This window comes from Bufo bufo, chromosome 3, assembly GCF_905171765.1.
Source record: "Bufo bufo chromosome 3, aBufBuf1.1, whole genome shotgun sequence".
In the NCBI taxonomy this organism is placed as follows: domain Eukaryota; kingdom Metazoa; phylum Chordata; class Amphibia; order Anura; family Bufonidae; genus Bufo; species Bufo bufo.
In genome coordinates, this window is record NC_053391.1 from 306,593,794 (window position 1) to 306,619,636 (window position 25,843).

Below are 25,843 nucleotides of genomic sequence, written 5' to 3' on the forward strand. Positions count from 1 at the left end.
GATAGAACTTCCTGCCTGGACATCTATTCTGACCTTCTGGAGCTGTGTTGCTGCGTTCTCTGGTAGTTGGTCCAGAACGCTACCCTCCGGATCCCTGTTGGACCTTTGTGGTCTATTGTGATCGCCCACCTGGGTGTATGTGTTTGTCTGTTTTGTCTGTCCTCTCCCTGGTGTTTCCCTCTTAGTGATAGTGGTGCGGACTAGCGATCCCACCGGCCCGTTCACTATCTAGGGCTCATTTTAGGGAAAGCCAGGGTTTAGGCACGTGATCGCCGCACGGGTGAGGAACCTGTCTAGGGACGTCAGGGCAGTCAGGTGCCAGCCGCAAGGTGAGTTAGGGGTCACCACCTTTCCCACTCCCTTGGGCAGGGCTTTCCCTTTTATCCTCCCTGTGCGTGACGTCGGTCATTACAGCTCCTTGAAGAGTTTGTGACGTAACTCAGGAGGCACAAACAACTTCCCAGAAGGACAACGGGCAGATGCCTCAGTCTGGGCAGCCTGAACCTCGGCCTCCAAATCCGAATACAGAGCAGAAACAACTACCCCCTCCGCCAAAATGGGACCCGGGTCCTCGGAGTTTCCTCCTCCCGGAAAACAGCGAGAGAGAGCATCAGCCTTCACATTTTTGATCCCAGGGCGGAATGTAACGACAAAATTGAATCTGGAGAAGAACAGAGACCATCTGGCCTGTCTCGGATTCATACGCTTGGCCGACTCCAAGTACGCCAGATTCTTATGGTCGGTAAAAACGGTGATATGGTGCCTGCCCCCCTCCAACCAATGGCGCCATTCCTCGAAAGCCAACTTGATGGCCAACAACTCCCTATCTCCCACATCATAGTTTTTCTCTGCCGGGGAGAGTTTTTTAGAGAAAAAGGCACAGGGTCGCCATTTGGCAGGAGAAGGGCCCTGGGACAATACCGCACCCACACCCACCTCGGAAGCATCCACCTCAACAATAAAAGGTAAGGAAACATCGGGATGCACCAAGATGGGAGCAGACGCAAAACTCTCTTTAATCTTAGAAAAAGCTGCAAGCGCCTCCTCCGACCAAGAAGAAAAATCCGCCCCCTTTTTTGTCATGTCAGTGAGGGGTTTGACAACAGAGAAATAATTCAAAATGAACTTTCTGTAATAGTTCGCAAAACCCAGAAAGCGCATCAAAGCCTTCTGATTCTCAGGAAGCTCCCACTTAAGCACAGCACGGACCTTCTCCGGATCCATGCGAAAACCAGGAGCAGAGAGGAGAAAACCCAGAAATTGAATCTCCGATACCATAAAAACACATTTCTCCAGCTTGGCGTACAATTTATTTTCCCGCAGAATCCGCAGAACCTGAAAAAGATGATCCTGATGGATCTGAACATCAGGGGAAAAAATCAAAATATCATCAATATACACCAATACAAATTTCCCCATTAAATGGTAGAAAATACTGTTAACAAAATGCTGAAAGACGGCTGAAGCATTCATCAGGCCGAAAGGCATAACGAGATTCTCGAAATGCCCGTTAGGGGTATTAAAGGCCGTTTTCCATTCATCCCTCTCTCTGACCCTGACTAGGTTGTACGCGCCTCTCAAATCCAATTTGGAAAAAACCTTGGCCCCAACAATTTGGTTGAAGAGGTTCGGGATCAGAGGAAGGGGATAGGGATCGCGAATCGTGATACGGTTCAGCTCCCTAAAATCTAGGCAAGGTCTCAGAGAGCCATCTTTTTTTTTAACAAAAAAAAAAACAGCGGCAACAGGTGATTTTTAGGGACAAATATGCCCCTTATCGAGACTCTCAGAGATATAGGTTCGCATTGCGATTCTTTCCGGTTGTGAGAGATTGTAGAGGCGTGCTTTTGGCAGCTTGGCGCCGGGAATGAGGTTAATGGGACAGTCAAACTCCCGGTGAGGAGGTAGCTCCTGAACACCGCTCTCGGAAAACACGTTTGAGAAATCAGAGAGAAATGATGGCACAGTTTTAGTAGACACCTCTGCCAAAGTCGCTGTGAGACAATTCTCTCTACAAAACTCACTCCACTCATTTATTTGCCTTCCTTGCCAATCAATAGTGGGGTTATGTCTAGTGAGCCAGGGTAACCCCAAAACTAGAGGAGAAGGCAATCCGTTAAGGACAAAACAAGAAATATCCTCCACATGAGTGTCACCTACAGCTAACCGGATATTGTGAACAATGCCCTTCAGGGATCTCTGTGAGAGTGGAGCAGAGTCAATAGCAAAAACAGGTATATCCTTTTCTAATGTGCAAACCTGAAAACCATGCATGGCTACAAATTGAGTGTCAATAAGATTGACGGCCGCTCCACTATCGACAAAAATTTCACAAGAAATGACTTTGCTCTCTAGCGCCACCTTGGCAGAAAGGAGAAAATGGGAACTGCAGGTCAGAGGAAAAGCATCAATTCCTACATCAACTTTGCCCAAAGTAGCAGATGAAGCAAAGTTTGATGATTTACCTTTTGAGGTTTTTCTCTTATTATCACTCTTAGTACAGTTCATGAATTTCCTAGACGGACAAACATTTGCCAAATGACCTATGCCCCCACAACAAAAACACACCATTCTCTGAGGATTAAATCCTCCTTTATCAGGGGCAAGTCGACCTAGCTGCATGGCCTCCTCCTCAGAGGGGACCGAGACAGGATGAGGCCCCTGCACACTGAATGAGTCCGCACCACTGTCCCTAGACTGACAATGGCTGGAGAGAGAGGTCTCGTTTCTTTCTCTTAGACGCCTGTCAAGGTGTACCGCCAATGACATGGCAGACTCTAAGGACGTTGGTCTCTCATGGAAAGCAAACGCATCTTTCAAGCTCTCTGAGAGACCATGACAGAACTGACTCCGGAGTGCAGCATCATTCCAACCTGAATCAGCTGCCCATCTCCGAAATTCAGAACAATAAAGCTCCGCAGACAGTTTGTTCTGGCATAAAAAACGTAAGTTGGATTCAGCCAGAGCAACACGATCCGGGTCATCATATATCTGCCCCAGGGCCACAAAAAATCTTTCCACGGATCGAAGGGAGGGATCCCCCGATGGCAGCGAAAAAGCCCAAGTCTGAGCATTACCCCTGAGCAGGGAGATGACAATCCTCACCCTCTGCTCCTCATTACCAGAGGAATGGGGACACAAGCAAAAATGGAGTTTGCATGCCTCTCTGAAGCGAACAAAATTCTCACTGCCCCCGGAGAACGTTTCCGGAAGTGAGACCTTTGGCTCGCAACAGACTCCATGGGCCGGAGCATAGCCCAATGCATGAAGCTGAGTCATAGATTGACGGAGATCCGCTACCTCCAAAGAAAGACCCTGCATACGGTCAACCAGGTTAGAAAGCGGATCCATGTCAAAAAGGACGGTTATGGTGGATTATAATGTCACGTCTGTATGTGAGCAACAAGAGCATACACAGTGAATAAGCTACTGACCGGACCCAAACTGGGGAGGATAAAGGGTGACCCCTGTCAGACCATAAAAGCTCTCCCTATGCTGCTAAGCACATGTCCAGATCCAAATGGTGGATCGAGACATGCCCGCGTACCTAAGGCTGATGACCACTGTAACCCCTACAATAGTGGAAGGGGCACGGCCACCGGTGCCCTGCTCAGAATATGGACGGAACCGGGGTCGCCTCGGATCCAGTCAGAAAACAAACAGAAACACACAATGTCTGCACACTTAACTGAAGGAGCTGCAGCAGCAGTGAAGACAGATCCAAAGTCAGCAGACACTTATCCGAAGTACTTGCTTCAGCAGAACTCAGGTCCATAGAAAGATAACACACAAGTGAAGATACTCAAGCGAGAGATACAGCTCAAATGAAAAGTATAATCCACACCCTACAAAGGAGGAGGGGTGATTTAAAGGCAGAGAAATCAAACACAGAAGGGACAGCTGGGAGGAAGTAAAGACCTCAACACAGGGGCGGAGAAACAGAGCAGAGGGAACTCCTCCAAGCTCTAGTAGTGACATCATCACAGGGGTGGAGAAACAGAGCTGTGAGAACGTCTCAAAGCTCTGGTAGTGACAATTACTTAACCTCAGGTCACTTCAGAAACTCCTATACTGCTGGCCAGCACCCAAGATGTTGAAGGAAAGATACATTATAGTATTCTCAAAGATGTCTGGCTAGGAGCTTATACTCTATGATAATCAGGAAGTATATATATTCTGTGGGGCTCAGCATGCATGTGGAACCTGCAGTCCCTGAATTTAATGGAGGCCATTGTGGCACCAGCGGAGGTATAATACAGTGTGGGCTTAGCTTGCAAGTGGAACCTGCATTACCTGAATTTAATGGAGGCCAGTACAGCACCAGTGGAGGTAGTATTTAGTGTAGGTTCCTGTCCTAAAAAGATCGCCTTGATGCTAGCGGACAGGCACAAATAATTTTGTACACAATATTTTTGCCAAGAATCTCATGTTTATAACGTAGAATTAGTAATAGTATATATTATATTAGTACAGTCGTGGCCAAAAGTTTTGAGAATGACACAAATATTAGTTTTCACAAAGTTTGCTGCTAAACTGCTTTTAGATCTTTGTTTCAGTTGTTTCTGTGATGTAGTGAAATATAATTACACGCACTTCATACGTTTCAAAGGCTTTTATCAACAATTACATGACATTTATGCAAAGAGTCAGTATTTGCAGTGTTGGCCCTTCTTTTTCAGGACCTCTGCAATTCGACTGGGCATGCTCTCAATCATCTTCTGGGCCAATTCCTGACTGATAGCAAGCAACCCATTCTTTCATAATCACTTCTTGGAGTTTGTCAGAATTAGTGGGTTTTTGTTTGTCCACCCGCCTCTTGAGGATTGACCACAAGTTCTCAATGGGATTAAGATCTGGGGAGTTTCCAGGCCATGGTCCCAAAATGTCAAGTTTTGGTCCCCGAGCCACTTAGTTATCACTTTTGCCTTCAGGCACGGTGCTCCATCGTGCTGGAAAATGCATTGTTCTTCACCAAACTGTTGTTGGATTGTTGGAAGAAGTTGCTGTTGGAGGGTGCTTTGGTACCATTCTTTATTCATGGCTGTGTTTTTGGGCAAAATTGTGAGTGAGCCCACTCCCTTGGATGAGAAGCAACCCCACACATGAATGGTCTCAGGATGCTTTACTGTTGGCATGACACAAGACTGATGGTAGGGCTCAGCCTTTTTCCAGATGCCCCAAACAATCGGATAGAGGCTTCATCAGAGAATATGACTTTGCCCCAGTCCTCAGCAGTCCATTCACCAAACTTTCTGCAGAAGATCAATCTGTCCCTGATGTTTTTTTGGAGAGAAGTGGCTTCTTTGCTGCCCTTCTTGACACCAGGCCATCTTCCAAAAGTCTTCGCCTCACTGTGTGTGCAGATGCGCTCACACCTGCCTGCTGCCATTCCTGAGCAAGCTCTGCACTGGTGGCACTCCGATCCCGCAGCTGAATGCTCTTTAGGAGACGATCCTGGCGCTTGCTGGACTTTCTTGGACGCCCTGAAGCCTTCTTAACAAGAATTGAACCTCTTCCCTTGAAGTTCTTGATGATCCTATAAATTGCTGATTGAGGTGCAATCTTAGTAGCCACAATATCCTTGCCTGTGAAGCCATTTTAATGCAACGCAATGATGGCTGCACGTGTTTCTTTGCAGGTTACCATGGTTAACAATGGAAGAACAATGATTTCAAGCATCACCCTCCTTTTAACATGTGAAGTCTGCCATTTTAACCCAATCAGCCTGACATAATGATCTCCAGCCTTGTGCTCGTCAACATTCTCACCTGAGTTAACAAGACGATTACTGAAATGATCTCAGCAGGTCCTTTAATGACAGCAATGAAATGCAGTGGAAAGTTTTTTTTTGGATTAAGTTAATTTCCATGGCAAAGAAGGACTATGCAATTCATCTGATCACTCTTCATAACATTCTGGAGTATATGCAAATTGCTATTATAAAAACTTAAGCAGCAACTTTTCCAATTTGCAATATTTATGTCATTCTCAAAACTTTTGGCCACGACTGTATATAGTATATTTTCTATAGTGAGTATGGCACTATTGTATTTAATTTATTATGTGTTTGCAGAGTGCTGCTGCATTGTTTCTTTTTGCTTTTGTGCTTCCAGCCATGGCAACGTGCACCTACGCACTGTGATGAGCTGACTAACCCCCATTTTGCCTTTGGAGTCTGCATTGGAGGTGTGGCTGACTCCTTTGGTCGTTTACTCCTAACTAACCTGTATATCCCTTAGGATGATTTTAATTAGTGCAAGTATAAGGCCTCTTTCAGACGGGCGTTGCGGGAAAATGTGCGGGTGCGTTGCGGGAACATGCACGATTTTTCCGCGCGAGTACAAAACATTGTAATGCGTTTTGCACTCACGGGAGAAAAATCTGTATGTTTGGTACCCAAACCCGAACTTTTTCACAGAAGTTCGGGCTTGGGATCGGTGTTCTGTAGATTGTATTATTTTCCCTTATAACATGGTTATAAGGGAAAATAATAGCATTCTGAATACAGAATGCATAGTAAAATAGCGCTGGAGGGGTTAAAAAATAAAATAAAAATTGAACTCACCTTAATCCACAGGACCTGTGGTGACGTCACTCCGGTCATCACATGGTCCATCACATGATCCACCACCATGATAAAAGATCATGTGATGGATCATGTGATGGACGGAGTGACGTCACCACAGGTCCTGTTGCTGCACACAGCAAAGAAAGAAGTCAGAAGAGATGCCGGCTACGCGATCAAGTGGATTAAGGTGAGTTAAATATTTATTTTTTAACCACTCCAGCGCTATTTTACTATGCATTCTGTATTCAGAATGCTACTATTTTCCCTTATAACCATGTTATAAGGGAAAATAATAATTATCGGGTCTCTATCCCGATCGTCTCCTAGAAACCGTGCGTGAAAATCGCACCGCATCTGCACTTGCTTGCGGATGCTTGCGATTTTCACGCAACCCCATTCATTTCTATGGGGCCTGCGTTACGTGAAAAACGCACAAAATAGAGCATGCTGCGATTTTCACGCAACACACAAGTGATGCGTGAAAATCACCGCTCATGTGAACAGCCCCATAGAAATGAATGGGTCGGGATTCAGAGCGGGTGCAATTCGTTCAACTCACGCATCGCATCCGCGCGAAATACCCGCCCGTGTGAAAGGGGCCTAAAGCTGTAGCCTGCTCTCCCTGCATTTATTGGAGGTCATTTGGCACTAGGAGAGTAAATTGCAGAGTGGGCTCAGCATGTATGTTGAGCCTACATTCCCTGAATTTAATGGAGGCAAATACAGCACCAGCGGAAGTAATATTTAGTGTAGGTCCCTGTCCTAAAGAGATCGCCTTGACGCTGGCGGACAGGCACAAATAATTTTGAACAAAATGTATTTGCCAAGAATCTCAAGAGTGCTGTTGCATTGTTTCTTCTTGCATTTTTAATATTCTGCTCCCCAACTTACATTGTGTTTCATGCCGGATGCGTCTTGCTCTGTATCCCATGACGCACTCAAAAACGCTGCTTTTGTGTGCGTCATGGGAATGCAATGAAACAAAATGGAATGCATTCTGGTTCAATTCAGTTTTGTCCCCATTGACAATGAATGGGGCCAAAACTGAAGCGTTTTACTCTGGTTTTGAGATCCTGTGATGGATCTCAACATTGGAAAGAAAAAACATTTTTCACATTTCCGTTTTTCACTGACGTGTGCTGTCCGCATTTTCCACGAACAACACACGTACCTATTGATTTAAATGTGTCTGTTCACATTTCAGTATTGTTTTACTGACCGTGAGTCAGTAAAAAAATCACGGAGACATGCACTATTTTGATGCGGACCAAGTATGCACATTGAAATCTATGGGTCAGTGAAAATCACGGACACAACATGGATGGCATTCGTGGTGCGTCTGTTTTTCACTGAAGACTAATAGGAGATTCTTTGGAAATTAATTTTCAGCTGAGCAGTGTCCTTGGATTGCGGATGACACATGGATGGTACAAACAGACACACGGACCAACCACGGATTCTTCACTGACGAAACCTGTACGCTTTTTTTCACGGACGTGTCCCTGCACAGAAATGTGCACGAGGCCTCAAACACGATGCGAAGATTGATATATTTAGCACAGAAGACGCTAATACAGAATGAAGAAAAACTGGCTTTAAAATATCCCTGATGATGAATTCCGCCCATGTATGTTTTTATCTTGATAACATTAATTGAAATAGATAATACAAAGGAATGCAACAAATGTCCAGGTCTTAGACAGCTATTGTAACTGCAGAGGAAATTGCTCAATAGGGTGGAGAAGGGAAGTAACTAATGAGCCATAATAATATGGGGAATGCTGACAAAAATAGATTGAAGTGGAGCCTTTGAAAAGGCAAACATGAAATATACCAAAAAGGTTATGGATACGTTAGGTGAGCTAATGAAAGAAAAAAAATGGACGTGCCAATCCTGCTTTCCCACCCACCTTACTCAAATCAGTCCAAAATTAAGTTAACATATATTGACCATAATTAAGTGACTAAAGTGTACGTAGAACTGTAATGCCCCTTTCACACGGGCGAGTTTTCCGCGCGGGTGCAATGCATGAGGTGAACGTATTGCACCCGCACTGAATCCGGACCCATTCACTTCAATGGGGCTGTGCAGATGAGCGGTGATTTTCACACATTACTTTGCGTGAAAATCGCAGCATGTTCTATATTCAGCTTTTTTCACGCAACGCAGGCCCCATAGAAGTGAAAAGGGCTGCGTGAAAATCGCAAGCATCCGCAAGTAAGTGCGGATACGGTGCGATTTTCACGCATGGCTACTAGGAGATGATAAGGATGAGCAACCCCATTAAAGTAAATTCACTGTATTATTTTCCCTTATAACATGGTTATAAGGGAAACTAATAGCATTCTTAATACAGAATGCTTACTAAAATGTCAATTGAGGGGTTAAAAAACAAAACAAAAAAAACTCACCTCATCCACTTGTTCTATCTTTTTGCGGAACGGCCGGATTGCGGACCCATTAAAGTGAATGGGTCCGCGATCCGCTGCGGCTGCCACGCGGTGGTGTTCATGCATTGCAGCCCGCAATTTGCGGGCAGCACCACGGCCACGGGGCGCGCGCTTTCGTGTGCAAGAGGCCTAAGACTGTCATCACATTAGTGTTAATAGGGTGCTTTGAGCTTTACTTTTTTTTTTTACTAATGGTAAGACTAATACAGTCTGCAGTGCTATTTCTGATGTCAAAATACTGGGACCCCCAACATGTCTGTTAGAAACCATGACACCAGTGTGAACAGAGCCTGAAAATAAATGAAAATGACTGTCTACCAACAGTCCCCATCCAACCTGACAAAGTTCAATAGGATCTGCAGAAAAAAAACGGTAGAAAATTCCCAAATCCAGGTGTGCAAACCATGTGACATCGTACCCAAGAAAACTGAAGGCTATCATCACGTACAAAGTTGGTTCAACTAAGTTCTGAGTATGGCCCCTTTCACATGAGCGAGTTTTCTGCGCGGGTGCGATGCGTGACATGAACGCATAGCACCTGCACTGAATCCTGACCCATTCATTTCAATGGGTCTGTGTAGTACATGAGCGTTTTTTTTCACGGATCAGTTCTGCGTTTCGTGAAAAACGCAGAATGTTCAATATTTTGCGTTTTTCACACAGTCCTGGCCCCATAGAAGTGAATGGGGCTTCAGTGAAAAACACATTGCATCCGGAAGCTAGTGCAGATACAATGCGTTTTTTACTGATGGCTGTTAAGAGATGTTGTTTGTAAACCTTCAGTATTTTATCACGCGCGTGAAAAACGCATCAAAACGCATTGCACCCGCGCGGAAACAACTGAACGCAATCGCAGACAAAACTGACCTGAACTTGCTTGCAAAATGGTGCGAGTTTCCCTGAACGCACCCTGAAAGCACCCGGACCTAATCAGTCACGGTCGTGTGAAAAAGGCCTAACACTGGGTTCACACCTGAGCGTTTCTGAGACGCGCGTTTTACGCGCGTTTCTATGCGCGTTTTTTGCAATAGTAAACGCGCGTTTGTGTGATTGACTGCAGTGTTGTCCAATGAGCAAATATCCCTGTCTATATGAAGTTTGGCCAATCATAGGGCATTGTAGGTGTGAAATTCCATGTGTGTTGGTAGAGTGTGTGGTTTGGAGTCATGGAATGCTATAGACGGCGACGTGTTGCGGCACTTGTTGCAGCTATTGACCTGGAACGCTTGAGGAGAAGGCGGGACAGCAGGCGACGTTTCTGGGTCCATCCTGTCATTGCCAATAGACAGGAGAGGGGCCAGTTCTGGGCACTGTATGCGAACCTCCGTGGCCATGAGGACAAGTTTTTTGACTACACCAGGATGTCCATCCACAGGTTAGTATGTATACGTTGTTGCAATGTTTTTTCAATGGTTAAGCTAAGTGTTTTGTGCTTTTTGTATTGTTAACCATGAACATTTTATTGTTTCCCAGCTTTGACGAGCTCCTGGTGCTGTTGTCCCCTCATTTGCAGCGTCAGGACACCTTCATGCGGGACTGCATCCCACCAGTGGAAAGACTGGTCATTACTTTGCGGTAAGTAGCCTATTATTGTGGCCATTTTAACCATTTGCAGTGTGTTGTGCCAGGATCAGAGTTTCGCCGTGTTTCTCTTGTTGTTTGGGACGTATGAGTGTTTGTGCGGGGGGTATGTGATGTGTATGTTGTCAACGTGGGGCATAGATATCCCATACATGCATCATGTATCCACATTTGGCCATGTTTTACCCCTCACTTTCTAATTTTTTAACCCTCATTTTCAAAAAATAGTCCAAACATTTGCTTCAAATTTTTTATCTTTGGTGAATGTATTAACATCGTACATTTCCAAATTAAATGTGTTAACTCTGTTTAACAAACAAAGGAGCAATTTTTTTGAAACAACATAAAAATATTAGAAACCTTTTTCTATATATGTGACCTTTTTGGCACCAAAACCCTTGAGCCTGAGAATTTCCCTCTTATCATTTTCAAAGGGTTTCATATTGCGGGCCTGAAAACTCCGCCTCGGGATCCCGCCGTGTCTCTCTGGCTCCGCGAGACTGATTGGCGGGTGGCATTTCAGTGGTGGTGGTGGTGGAGGTGCTTGGGCCCGTGCTTGTAGAGGGATATGGGTATGATGTGTGTTGTGTCTGCCATGTGTCAAGAGGGCGTTGTATGTTACTTTGTGTGTATGTGTGTGCTGGGTATGTGTGAGGGTGTTGTTGTGCATGTTGGGGATGTAGTGGCCCATATTGTGGGCCATATTGTGGCCCATATTGGGGGCAATATTGTGGCCCATATTGTTGCCCATATTGTGCTGGCTGCTGTGGGGCCTGCTGTGGGGCCTGCAGTGGGGCCTGCTGCGGGGCACTGATAGACATTGGGATCTCATAAGGGATGCAATATTTATCAATGGTCTTAGACAACTCATCCCTTACTTTTGTGACCAGATTTCTGGGCACATGTAGCATTTTCTCCTCTAGACTGAGGAGAAAATAGGCATCACATGAAAGTTTTGGCACAGGATGTGCCAGGGAATCCAGGCAGCCTATTAGCCTGTCCTCATGCCTCTCTGTTCTCCTCCTTTTATGTCGGGGCTGCCGACTTGCTTCTGGGACGGCTGGGACAGTCTGCATGGGGCTCACCAAACTCGGAGTGGGTGGGGGGCCTGGAGGACTCATTGGCCCCATAGATGGTCCGGGCTCACTGTCCATGGTTGTGCCCTCGTCCTCTTCATCGTCATCTCGTGCCTGGCTGGGTTCCCAGCTACTATCGGTGCTGTGAAGTGGAAAATATAGGTAAGTATGTTCCCCATATGAAATTGAATGTATGTCATGTCATACCACATCCTCTCCTCAATGTGTATGCCCTTGACTCACCTCCGCATTTCCGTGCATGGAATCAAAAAAGACATCTGTTGGGCATGCACGTAACTGGAGCGTGTGCTTGGGGACGATCCGCTCCTCTGCTCCCTTTCTTTGCGCCTATGGCGGATAAAGGCGTCTTTCAGGCTTTTCCATTTGCCTTTGATAGTGTTGACTATGAAAAAATTCTAAAAAAAAAACGTTAATGTCTCTTTATTTTCTTACATTTGTTTCAGGTATTTAGCTACCGGACAGTCATTGGCCAGTCTACACTTCGCCTTTCTCATCGGGAAGTCCACAGCCAGTATGGTCGTCCAGGAAACCTGCGTGGCAATTTGGGACGTCCTTCATCCTGCTGTGATGGCCCAACCACAGAAGGAGGACTGGCTGCAAATTGCGGATCATTTTTTACAATCCTGCAATTTCCCAAACTGTGTCGGCGCAATAGACGGCAAGCACATCCGCGTTCAGAAGCCCATCAGGAGCGGGAGTCAATTTTTTAATTATAAGAAATATTTGTTCTTTTTGCGGTGTGTGACGCAAACTATTGCTTCAGGTACATTGACGTGGGGTCCTACGGCAGCAGCTCAGACTCAGCTGTTTTGGGGCATTCTGCCTTTGGCCAAATGCTCAATAATAATGAGCTGGACCTCCCGGGGAACACCACACTGTGTAACGGTCGCGTACACACACACACAGGGGGGAAGGGAAGTGACCACTGCGCTCCACCCTTACCCCTGGCCCTGCCTACTTGCCTCGCGAGTCCTAATGACAGGGGACAACTGGACGGCAATCCCTAACTTGGAATAAGAGCAGGGATGACAGACAGACAAACAACAGGACGTGAAAGGACCGAGTCAATACCAGGAAAGCTACAAAGTACAAAGGATTAAGCAAAGAATGGTCAGGAGAAGCCGGGGTCAAATACCAGGAGAGCAGAGAAGTACAAGAGGAGTCCTAAGAGAGTAGTCAGGTGGGAGCCGAGGTCACAATACCAGGACGGATGCGCAGTACAGGAGGATCAGGCAAAAGGATGGTCAAGGAACAGGATCAGGTAAGTATTCAGCAGTCCAACAAATAGCCAGGAACCTAGAAATTAACAGGCAACCTGTAGCCAGCAGGCTGCCTGTATTTATAGTGGGGAGTGAGGGTCATGTGACGTCAAGCCGCCCTGGGAATGAGGTCAAACACAGATCCTCATTCCCAAAGCTAAGCAACAGGTCTGCGGGCGATGGGGGACTGAGTGCACCTTCGGAACCCCGTGACAGTAGCCCCCCTTTTACGAGGGGTCACCGGACCCAAGACTTCAGGCGATGGCTTTTCAGGGTGTTCTAAATGAAATTTACGAACAAGTCTAGGAGCATGAACCTCCCTGGCAGGTACCCAAGATCTCTCTTCAGGTCCATACCCCTTCCAGTGAATCAGGTACTGCAAGGAATTACGCACCTTCCGGACATCCACTATTTTAGACACCACATAGTCGACAGCATCATTAACAAGAACCGGCGGAGGTGAGGCTTTTGATGGTACTACCGGTTCAAAATATTTTTTAAGCAGAGATTTATGGAACACATTATGAATGTGGAATGACTCGGGCAGCTCCAACCTAAAAGATACCGGGTTAATCACTTCCGTGATCTTATATGGTCCAATAAAACGAGGAGCAAATTTTTTAGAAGTTACCTTGAGAGATAGATTCTTGGAGGACAACCATACTTTATCCCCAACCTGAAAGTTTACCCCCCTTGAACGTCTCCTATCGGCCTTGAGTTTCTGAGAACATTGAGCCTTTTCTAGGTTCGATTGAACCCGGGCCCAAACTGTGCACAGTTCGGAGGAGAGTTTATCCGCTTCAGGGTTCGAGGAGGAGACGGACGACCCAGAATGAAAACGGGGATGGAAACCATGGTTACAAAAGAAAGGGGAGACCCCAGCGGAAGAATTGACACGGTTATTCAAAGCAAATTCAGCCAATGGAAGAAATTTCACCCATAATTGCTGGTCATCAGCAACATACGACCTCAAGAATTGTTCGACAGACTGATTAAGGCGTTCAGTCTGCCCATTACTCTCAGGGTGGTAGGCAGAGGAAAAAGACAATGAAATTTTACATTTTTGACAGAAGGCCCTCCAGAATTTGGACACAAACTGCACACCCCTGTCAGAAACAATATTTTCCGGGATACCATGCAATCGAACAATTTCTTTCACAAAAATAGACGCCAGGGTTTTGGCATTCGGGAGTTTAGACAGGGGAATGAAATGGACCATCTTGCTAAACCTATCCACCACTACCCACACTACAGTCTTACCCTCCGCCGGCGGTAGGTCAGTTATAAAGTCCATCGAGATATGGGACCAGGGTCTACTGGGAATGGGTAGGGGTCGTAGGTTACCAGCAGGGCGAGTCCTAGGTGTCTTGGACCTGGCACAAACCTCACAGGCTGACACATAGGACTTGACATCCCTAGTTAGAGTGGGCCACCAATAAGATCTAGAAACCAGATCCTTAGTGCCCTCAACACCCGGATGTCCACAAAAGGCAGAATCGTGACACTCACCCAACAGCTGGAGACGAAATTGTACGGGAACAAACAACTTATCTGTTGGGGTGGATACCGGTGCCAGATGTTGTTCCGACCTAATGTGAGCCGAGATATCCTGGGTAAGAGCTGCTAAGAAGATTTTTGCTGGTAGGATGGATTCAGGTGGTACCTCAGTAGGTTGAAAAGCCTGGAAGCTCCGAGATAATGCGTCCGCCTTCACATTTTTACTTCCCGGCCTGAACGTGATGGAAAAATCAAAACGAGTAAAAAACAGAGCCCATCTGGCTTGACGGGGATTCAACCTCTTAGCAGACTCGAGGAACATAAGGTTTTTATGGTCAGTGACAACAGTTACACAATGCCTTGCCCCCTCCAGAAAATGCCTCCACTCCTCAAATGCCCATTTAATGGCCAGCAGCTCCCTATTCCCTATGTCGTAGTTTCTCTCCGTGGGAGAGAATTTCCTGGAGAAGAAGGCACATGGTCTCAGATTAGTGAGGCTAGCAGGACCTTGTGAAAGGACTGCTCCTGCGCCGTCCTCGGACGCATCCACCTCCACAATAAAAGGTTTCTCCTGATCAGGCTGGATCAGAATGGGAGCGCTACTGAATGCCTTTTTTAATTTTTCAAATGAAGAAATGGCCTCAGTAGACCAATTCTCCAAATCCGCCCCTTTCTTAGTAAGGTCGGTCAACGGTTTAGCAATTACGGAAAAATTCATAATAAATTTACGATAGTAATTGGCGAAACCTAAGAACCGTTGTAAGGCCTTTAAGCATGAAGGTCTTACCCATTCCTTAATTGCTAGTACCTTACCAGGATCCATCTTGAAGGCGTGAGGAGTCAGAACATGCCCTAGAAACAGAATCTCCTGCACACCAAAGACACATTTCTCTTGTTTAGCGGATAGCTGATTCTCCCTCAACACCTCTAATACTTGTCTAACATGAGACACATGGGATTCGAAGTCAGGAGAGAATATCAAAATGTCGTCAAGATAGACAATAACAAATTTACCTAAGAACTCCCTAAGAATGTCATTCATGAAGTTTTGGAACACAGCTGGGGCATTGCTGAGTCCAAAAGGCATCACCTGATATTCAAAGTGTCCTACCGGAGTATTGAACGCCGTCTTCTATTCGTCTCCCTCCTTGATTCGGATTAGATTGTATGCCCCTTTCAGGTCAATTTTGGAAAACCAGGTTGCCCCCAGGACCTGGTTAAATAAATCCGGAATCAATGGGAGGGAGTATCTATTCTGGACAGTGATTTTATTTAATCTCCGGTAATCGATACATGGCCTAAGACCACCATCTTTTTTCTTAACGAAGAAAAACCCCGCCCCCATAGGAGAGACAGAAGGTCTGATATGCCCTTTACCAAGACTCTCCTTAATATAATCTTCCATGGCCTTGCGTTCGGGCATAGAAAGATTATAAATTCGTCCTTTAGGAAACTTGGCCCCCTCTACTAGCTCTATAGTACAATCATAAGGTCTATGGGGGGGTAGAACCTCCGGGGTTGGTGATGAGAATACATCAGAATATTCTCTAACAACAGAGGGTAAAGTATCAGACTTTACTGAGACCCCAGCCTGTACCACGGACAGGCACGAGTCAGACTTAGGCCCCCATCTCACCAACTCCCCATTGGACCAATCTATAGTGGGGTTATGTAGTCGGAGCCAAGGCAACCCTAGTAGCACCTCAGCAGGTAGGTTCTCCAGGACTAGAAGCGAACATCTCTCTGAGTGGCACACACCCACGGTTAGAGAAATCTCTGAGGTACATAAGCTTACCGTACCACCAATAAGAGGAGTAGCATCAATAGCCATGACATGGATAGGAGTTGGTAAGGCAAACATAGGAATACCCAATCTTACAGCATACTCAGAGTCAATAAAGCTAGCCGCTGAGCCAGAATCAATAAAGGCCTTACCCGGCCATTTATCTACTCCCAGAGAAATCGTAATGGGTACCGAAAGCTTACATTTAGAAAATTCAGGGTGTACCTGGTCTTTAGGTTGCCTTGTCTTAGGAGACTTGACAGAGAGGACCTTCTTAGGACACTGGTTGATCCAATGGTCAGAATCTCCACAGTAAAAGCATTCTCCACATCTGCGGCGAAGATTCCCTCGGGTCATGCCAACCTGCATGGGTTCCTCGGTGGAGACCTCAGCATTGTCTCTGGGATAGGCCTCTGGCTGGACCACCATCTGGGAAGAGAACTGTTGTTCCTGTCGTCTCTCTCTAACCCGTCGGTCAAGTCGGACAACAAGGGTCATCATCTTCTCTAAGGTCTCTGGAAGTTGATAACTGACCAGAAGATCCTTTAATTTATCAGACAGACCTGACCTGAACTGACTCTTCAGGGCTGGTTCGTTCCATCCTGAGGGGACACACCACCTTCTGAATTGGGTGCAATAATCCTCCGCTGGTAAATTGCCCTGAACCAGTGCCTTTAGAGCCATCTCGGCTACTAGAGCCCTGTCTGGTTCATCATAGAGGGTACCTAGGCCCTGAAAGAACCCCTCCACAGAATATAAACAACTGGCGCCAGCAGGTAAAGAGAACGCCCAGTCCTGGGGATCACCCTGTAATCGGGAAATGATAATGCCCACGCGTTGACTCTCGGGCCCAGAGGACACGGGGCGCAAACGGAAGTAAAGTTTGCAACTCTCCTTAAAGGGTTTCTGTCACCCCACAAAACTCATTATTTTTTTTTCGATAGTTATATTCCATATAGCGCGATATAGGAGAATATAATAGTCTTACTTACTTTCATGCGGCCGATTCTTTAGAAAACGAAGTTTTATAATATGTAAATCAGGGCTCTACCAGCAAGTAGGGCGTCTACTTGCTGGTAGCCGCAGCAGAAAACCGCCCCCTCGCCGTGTTGATTGACAGGGCCAGCCGTGATCTCCTCCTCTGGCCGGCCCTGTCAGTATTTCAAAAATCGCGCGCCTCTGGTCATTCGGCGCAGGCGCTCTGAGATGAGGAGGCTCGTCTCCTCAGCACTCCCTCAGTGCGCCTGCGCCGATGACGTCTTCTCTTTCGATGATGTCATCGGCGCAGGCGCACTGAGGGAGTGCCTGCGCCGAATGACCAGAGGCGGGCGATTTTTGAAATACTGACAGGGCCGGCCGGAGGAGGAGATCACGGCTGGCCCTGTCAATCAACACGGCGAGGGGGCGGTTTTCTGCTGCGGCTACCAGCAAGTAGACGCCCTACTTGCTGGTAGAGCCCTGATTTACATATTATAAAACTTCGTTTTCTAAAGAATCGGCCGCATGAAAGTAAGTAAGACTATTATATTCTCCTATATCGCGCTATAAGGAATATAACTATCCAAAAAAAAAAAAAAAGAGTTTTGTGGGGTGACAGAAACCCTTTAAAAGAGAGAAACTTCTTCCGGTCTCCAGAAAAGGTTTCTGGGAGCTTAATCTGGGGCTCAAAATGCGGACTGGAGGCCTGAGGAGTCCTAAGAGAGTAGTCAGGTGGGAGCCAAGGTCACAATACCAGGACGGATGCGCAGTACAGGAGGATCAGGCAAAAGGATGGTCAAGGAACAGGATCAGGTAAGTATTCAGCAGTCCAACAAATAGCCAGGAACCTAGAAATTAACAGGCAACCTGTAGCCAGCAGGCTGCCTGTATTTATAGTGGGGAGTGAGGGTCATGTGACGTGACCAGCGTCACATGACCGACAGACCAACCAGTCGAGCACCGAGTGATCAGCTCGGCGCTCAAGGCAGACTTAGGAGCAGGAAGCCACCCAGCTAGTAAAGCCGCCCTGGGAATGAGGTCAAACACAGATCCTCATTCCCAAAGCTAAGCAACAGGTCTGCGGGCGATGGGGGACCGAGTGCACCTTCGGAACCCCGTGACACACTGCCTGGGACCAATTATCCGGCTATGCCCTTTATTTTTGTGGGGGACGAGGCCTTTGCGCTGGGGGAGCATCTGATGAGGCCGTACTCCAGCCGGGGACTCTCCATTGCCAGGCGGGTATTTAATTACCGGCTGACAAGGGCACGCAGGGTGGTGGAGTGCGCCTTCGGCATTTTAGCAAACAAATGGCGCTTTCTCCATTCTCCTATTCATTTAAAATTGGAGACCGTCATCTCGGCCGTGAAGGCAGCGTGTGCTCTGCATAATTTTGTACGTGTACGGGATGGCTTTAATTTTGAAGATTCCCTCAGCCATTCCTTGGAAAGTCCTAATCCGAGCGGTGTGCGTGGGAGCAGACACAGTGCGGCTGTCCGGGACCACTTAACCGCATATTTTTTATCACCACATGGGGCGTTACCCTGGCAATTGGAAGCCATCTAAGTTTATGTTAATTTATATTTTTCGTCTGAAAAGAGTGTTTCAATTTTATTTAATTTTCCATTTTGGTTGTTTATTACTATGCCTAAATGACAAAATTTGAAACGATCTTTTGTGCATTTCTGTTTTTTCACCTATATAGTGCCCCTTGTGGATGCCCCTATAGTGGCCATCAATAGTCGCCCGTTAACACTGGTTAATAATGTGGGCAAAATTATGTGTCCCATTTAAGTGCCCCATACTCGGCCAGTAGAATATAAGCCAATGTGGGTGAAATAACGGATCCCCTCAAGGTGCCCAATACTGGCACGTTAGAAACAGAAGCACCTAAAATATGCCAGACCACCCATAGCCCACAAGCAGTCTAATTTGAAAAAGTACACAATATCAATAACAACTTAGGATTCAAATCCCTCAACCCAAAATTAGGCCTACATTTCAAAATGCCACTACATTTTTCGGATTGAAAGAGCGCAGTCTGGCACAAGACAGTGGAACCACTGCAAATTGAACATACTGGGCCATTGCATTGTACCAGAATGTGGGGGAGGGTGAACCAGGACAGTACTAAAAACTAAAGGGGTGAGGGGACACTATACAACATGTAATGTGCACATCATTCTTTGAAAACTAAAGCCACTGAGTGCCCATATACAAGAACAGGGATGGTGATGCTGCATCCCTCTAGCTGTTGCTAAAATCCAACTCCATGCATGCCTGCACAGGCTCCAGCAAGTAAAATACAGCCCAGCATTTGTGGAGGTGGCGTTTGACAACAGCTGGAGGGCTGCAGGTAGAGCTGGCCAGGGCTATTACATATAGTTGGTACACCCCTGCACACAAGGAGTTTACTTTTCACATTACAACACACATGGAAATACCTTTTCCCTGTTTCACTGTCTTTGTGAAAGTTGGCCAATCTGCCCAGATTCTTTTAGCTATATCCTCCCAGGCCTGCTGCCTGCTCTTCCTATTTTTATACTTGGCATCCTGCGTATCATACAGGCAGCGTTTGGCTTGCACCAGCCTGATCAGGGTCTCGGTGTCACACACAGACTCCTCCATGCTGGGTTCTCTTCAAAACTGTGCTTTGCACCTGGTGTTGGGCCTTTTCCAGCATGTTGCAAAATCCCAAACGCGCGTTCGTTCGCGCGTTTTCAGTGTCAAAAACGCGCAAAATACAAGCTTTGCGCGTTCCCATTGAAGTCTATGGGCCAAAACGCGCAACAAACGCCCCAAAAAAAGATCAAGAACTTGTTTATGCGTCTGGCGTTTTTCAGCGCGTTCGAGCGCGCTGTAAAACGCGAATATGTGAACCAGTCCCATAGGGAAGCATTGGTTTGCATCGGTTATGCGTTTTACAGCGCGTTCGAACGCGCTGTAAAACGCTCAGGTGTGAACTGGGTGTAAAGGATCTGAATACTTATCAATGCAATATTTTCGTTTTTCCTCTTCCATAAATTAGCAAAGATTTCGAAAATTCTGTTTTCTTTTTGTCATTATGGGGCATTGAGTGCAGAATGAGGGGGTAAAAATTAACTTTTTTATTTTAGCACAAGACTGCAGCCTAACATAATGTGAAAAAAACTGCAGTGCACTCCAAATAAAAAGAAAATGTTATATACCGTAATTGATGGTATTTATGATCCCACATATCTGTGCTAGTGCTGGTGTCAGGAAGCTGGCTGCACATTGCCGACATTCTGGAATGATGTTCTAGCTGTACAACAATGAATAGTTTTCCAAAGGAAAGGCTACTTCCCAGAACTAGCCTATCCTCAGGAAATCACATTTCTTGTGACAACAGATGTTTTTACAAGCTTCATTTCTACTTTACATGTTCTTTTTGACCATGTTCTCAGAGACCTCTGAAAATCTCTAAATAATTCTTGAAAATCATCAGCTAAATGCGATCATAGGATACACTGTGGTGAAAGGTAGGTGGGTTACTACAGTATCGGGGGCTTCTTTTAATTTTTTAATACAGTATCAAGAGGCTAGGGACCTGTGTACTACAGGGGTATGTTTTTTTTTGCCATGTTTTGCCTTGTTAGAAATGGATTCACTCCTCTGTCTACTGTTTATTAATGTAATAGTATTGTTGACGAGACCTGCTGTTTTCTTCTTGTTTTAATACATACACAATAAAAACTAAAATATCTACAGTATTGAAAAAATTCCTGTAAATTCCATTAATATTGCATGTGTAAGGGCTATTACATGATCAGTGGATGAAAAATTAGTTCTATTCAGCAGCAATGATGCTATTAATATCTAAATTGTCTATGTAAATTCTGATATCTGAATATCACATCTAAATACAAGATGTAGTAGAGTTAACACACATGCTTTATGAGACGTGTTATCTAAACTAAATGCATTAAGCAAACACCTTCAATTGCTTTTCAATGGCTTTTGTTTCAAGATAACACGAAGAGTTAAGAAATTTGAGTGTTAACCCTGCTACACCTGTACATCCCTATGATCATTTTCATAAAATAAAATTTAGTTTCATAAAACTGGTAAATTATGATAAGTGTAGGAAGTGACTTATTCACTCCGGAAACAATAGTATAATTTATAATAACATATATAGCATAATAATAATAATACAAAGCCATGTTTTAAAGGGGTTCTCTGGATTTTTACAAAATCAGACCTTTTTTCTGTCCTGTGGACAGGGTAAGTATTAACTAAACCGTGTTTCTTCCACAGGACAGAAGGAAGGGCTGTATTACTAAAAAGCCTTAGAGAGCCCCTTTAATTTTATTGTTTCATTTTAACAAAAAATATAGCTAATCAGCATTTTTCTTGTGATCCACTGCCCCATTCTCGTAACTGTGATTAGTGCAGGGAGACAGAATAGGAAATGTTTATTAAAATTTTGCACCCTCTTGACGACCGTTAATAATTATAATTAAAATCCACTGTAATTTAAATATTTATGAATTGATCTGAGAATTGATATAAATCCTGTAGGTCATCCATAATTTAGAGTAATAGTATGTTTGGTGTAAACAATGAGGGGTGAATTGGTATTAGGGGTAATATTTGAGGTCAGTGTGAGAGATTTATCCAAGACCGCCATTTTATGCCAGTCCTCGATATCCCCTGCGCTACCTGAGGATGCAGTTAATGTATGACTAGGCGCAGGCCTCTTCATAAATTATTGATGCCAGTAAACTGGCCTAAATGTTAATGAATGTGCCAGGGCGGATGGTCCCGCCCATACCCTACCCCCATGGCTATTGGCTCCCACTCCCCCTTTCCAGAAAGTGGCATTTAAAAAGTCACAAACAGGGAGTTTGCAACTTTTTGATACCAGCTTCTGATGCAGAATGTCATAATAAAGCACCCCCAGTTTTCCTTGAGTCTGGCTTATTGTTGCCTACAAATGCTACTCCAGTTTTCAGCACCACTTCCCACTGGAGCGTCTTTAGGGCTTTTTTTTTAGACTTTTAAGGCTGCATTCACACGTCCGTGGTGTGTTGCGCACACGCAAATTGCGGGTCCGCAACACACCAGTCCGGCACCCCCATAGAAATGCCTATTCTTGTCCACAAGCTGCGGACAAGAATAGGACATGCTCTATCTTTTTGCGGAGCTGCGGACCCAAAGATCGGGGCCGCGCACCGCAAATGCGGATGCGGACAGCACACTGTGTGCTGTCCGCATCCATTCCGTCCCCATAGAGAATGAATGGGTCCGCACCCGTTCCGCAAAATTGCGGAACGGATGCGGACCCATTTTGGGGACGTGTGAATGGAGCCTTAACCGCTTGATAACAGTGATTTTCTGCTTCTGTGTTTGTTTGTTTTTTACTCCCAGCTTTCCCGGAGCCATGTTCTATTTTTTGCGGAACGGAAGTGCAGATCTGCAAATGCGGATGCGGTCAGCACATTCTAGTCCCATTGAAAATGAATGGGTCCGCATCTGTTCCGCAAAATTGCGGAACGGATGCGGACCCATTTTGCGGACGTGTGAATGGACCCTTACAAAGTTTTAATACTTAAAAAAAAATGTAAACTTTGAAAAAAAAATTTGCATAGCCATATTCTGATGCCCTTAATTTTTTTATTGTCAAGTCTACAGAGATGTGTAAATTGTGTGCATTTCTTACGGAGTGATCTGTAAGTTTTATTGATACCATTTTGGAGTGTGCACGGCTTTTTGTTCAATTTAATTTTGAGGTAAAGTGCCTGAAAAAATGGAGAATAGTTAATTTAGTTTTTTTTTCCATTATGGCGTTCACTGTACAGGATAAATGTGTTTATATTTCAATAATTTAGGGAATCTTGGAAATGCTAGTGATCTTTATTTATATATAATTTTTTTTAAATATGTGGAAGAAGGGTATTTGAATTTTCCAAATTTATTTACACTTTTTTGAAGTCCTCCTAGGGAACATGAACATGTGATTGTTGATTGCTTCTCCCATAAACTGCAATCTCAGTGTGGAGGAGCTGTTCCGCCTCTCATATTCTGCAGCTGCAATTGACCACAGCATCTGAAGGGTTAGGCTGGGTTCACACGTTGCGGGTGACGTGCAGGTACAGAAGTGGGTGTGTTGCAGGAAAATGCACGATTTTTCCCCGTGAGTGCAAAGTGTTTTAATGCGTTTTGCACACGCGTGAGAAAACTCGGCATGTTTGGTACCCAGACCCGAACCCGGACTTCTTCACAGAAGTTCGGGTTTGGGTTAGGTGTACTGTAGATTTTATTATTTTCCCTTATAACATGGTTATAAGGGAGAATAATAGCATTCTTAATACAGAATGCTTAGTAAAATGTCCATTAAGGGATTAAAAATAATAAACAAATTTAACTCACCCCATCCACTTGGTCGCGTAGCGAATCTTCTCTTCTTGCTTCTTTCTTTAGGACTTGGCAAAAGGACCTTTGATGAAGTCATTGCGCTCATCACATGGTCCATCACATGATCCATCACCATGGTGATGGATCATGTGATGGACCGTGTGATGTGTGCAGTGACGTCACCAAAGGTCCTTTTCCCTCAGGTCATCAAAGAAGAAGAAAGAAGAGAAGCCGGGCTGCGCGAACAAGTGGATAAGGCGAGTTAAAAAAAAATTATATATTTTTTTTAACCCCCCATCCCTAATTTACTAAGCATTCTGTGTGACGGTATCATCCGTGTCACCGTCTAGTATTCCCTTCTCCCCTTGAAATAGCACAGCCAAATAATCCACTGAGCAATAAATCGCTATTATCGCTAGTATCGCTGGTATCTCTGGTATCGCCAAATAAGTCTATACATTAGCCCAAGCTGAATGCTAGAAATACTTTACTGGAAGGCCTCACATTGAAAAATACAATTGCTTTTATCCCCTGCTCCCATGCAAGGGAGACACCCACAACAAACATACATTAACCCATAACACAAAGGTTACAACCCAAATAGACACCATGGTTAACATAATCAACACAGGCAGGAGAATACACATTGGCCTCTGTCCTGAGAGACAATCGAATTACAACTCGGTTGTCTCCAGGACAGAGGACAATCGCCAATACACATAGAGAGACAATGGAACAGACATCACTTACTCAAACATACAATGTCCCACCCTTTACAATACACATAGACATTTAACACATCCCAAAATGACACGAATTAGACCAGGAATTCAAAAGTTAGTACAAGTCTCTTTGACCTGGCTATACCCATGGCTTTTCTGCACAAAACTGGTGCATACAACATGGGACCATAATCGCATGGTAAGAGGCGGGCAAGTAGTCCTCTCCAAGCACTCGTGGCAACCTCCAAAGAGGGGAGTTTGTCACATTCTGTATTAAGAATGCTATTATTTTCCCTTATAACCATGTTATAAGGAAAAATAATAATGATCGAGTCCCCATCCCGATCGTCTCCTAGCAACCATGTGTGAAAATCTCACCGCATCCGCACTTGCTTGCCGATGCTTGTGATTTTTCACGCAGCCCCATTCACTTTTATGGGGCCTGCGTTGCGTGAAAAACGCACAATATAGAGCATGCTGCGATTTTCACGCAACGCACAAGTGATGCGCAAAAATCACTGCTCGTGTGCACAGCCCCATAGAAATGAGGATTCAGTGCGGGTGCAATGCTCACCTCACCTCACGCATTGCACCCACGCGGAAATCTCGCTCATGTGAAAGAGGCCTTAGACCAAGTTTACACTTCAGTTATTTGGTCAGTTTTTTCAGTTAAGCCTTAGGCATCATGCACACGACCGTTGTTTTGGTCCGCATCCAGTCCGCATTTTACAGCTTGGATGCGGACCCATTCACTTCAATGGCGCCGCAAAAGATGTGGACAGCACTCTGTATGCTGTCCGCATCCGTTGCTCCGTTCCGTGGTCTGCAAAAAAATATATAACCTGTCCTATTCTTGTCTGTTTTGCGGACAAGAATAGGCAGTTATATCAATGGCTGTTCATTCCATTCCACAAATTGCAGAACGCACACGGAAACCATCCGTGTTTTGCGGACACGTAATTTGCAGACCGCAAAACACACAATGGTCGTGTGCATGAGGCCTTATTCACACGTCAGTGTATTGGTGATTTTCATCAGTGATTGTGAGCCAAAACCAGGAGTGGATCTTACACAAGGATAAAGTGTAAGGCCTCTTGCACACGAACGTTGTGTGCCCATGGCCATATTGCGGCCCGCATACGGGCGGGTCCGCAATACACGGGCACTGGCCCGTGTGCACTCCGCATCACGGATGCGGACTCATTCACTTGAATGGGTCCACAATCACGGAGATGAGGAATCGAAGCATGGATCGGAACCACACGGAAGCTCTATGGAGTGCTTCCGTGGTGTTTCTGTCTGTGTCTCCACACCAAGTTCTATTTTTTTGTGGTGCGGATGGATCACGGACCCATTCAATTTGCCTGTGCATTGGGGACCGCAATTTGCTGTGAGCAGATGCACAACGTTTGTGTGCAAGAGGCCAAAGGCTACATGCACACAAACGTATTTTGTTTCTGTGTCCGTTCCTTTTTTTTTGCGGATAGGATGCGGACCCATTCATTGCAATGGGTCCGCAAAAAATGCGG

General features: G+C 45.4%; 2 protein-coding genes across 5 annotated transcripts in view; both read left to right on the forward strand.

Moving 5' to 3' along the window:
* Positions 1-9,971: 9,971 nt before the first annotated feature.
* Positions 9,972-12,580, forward strand: LOC120993762. The gene is made up of 4 exons (XM_040422232.1): positions 9,972-10,394; positions 10,493-10,594; positions 12,141-12,460; positions 12,549-12,580. The coding sequence occupies exons 1-4, from the start codon at positions 10,186-10,188 to the stop codon at positions 12,578-12,580; spliced, it is 663 nt and encodes a 220-aa protein (XP_040278166.1). The 5' UTR covers positions 9,972-10,185.
* Positions 12,581-20,551: 7,971 nt separating this feature from the next.
* Positions 20,552-25,843, forward strand: part of LOC120995198 (KN motif and ankyrin repeat domain-containing protein 1-like) — a 71,236-nt gene continuing 65,944 nt past the window's right edge. For 2 of the 4 annotated variants that reach the window (XM_040424239.1, XM_040424240.1), the window contains exon 1: positions 20,552-20,714. The gene's annotated coding sequence lies outside the window, so the exon portion shown is untranslated. The remainder of the gene's footprint in view (positions 20,715-25,843) is intronic. The other 2 variants (XM_040424237.1, XM_040424238.1) reach the window with 1 other exon arrangement.

Bases quoted from the DNA above. Each gene is read 5' to 3' on its own strand.
- LOC120993762 (XM_040422232.1), top strand. From the start codon at position 10,186: ATGGAATGCTATAGACGGCGACGTGTTGCGGCACTTGTTGCAGCTATT. The intron at 10,395-10,492 runs GTTAGTATGTAT...ATTGTTTCCCAG, and splicing joins ACCAGGATGTCCATCCACAG to CTTTGACGAGCTCCTGGTGC. The intron at 12,461-12,548 runs GTACATTGACGT...AATAATAATGAG, and splicing joins GACGCAAACTATTGCTTCAG to CTGGACCTCCCGGGGAACAC.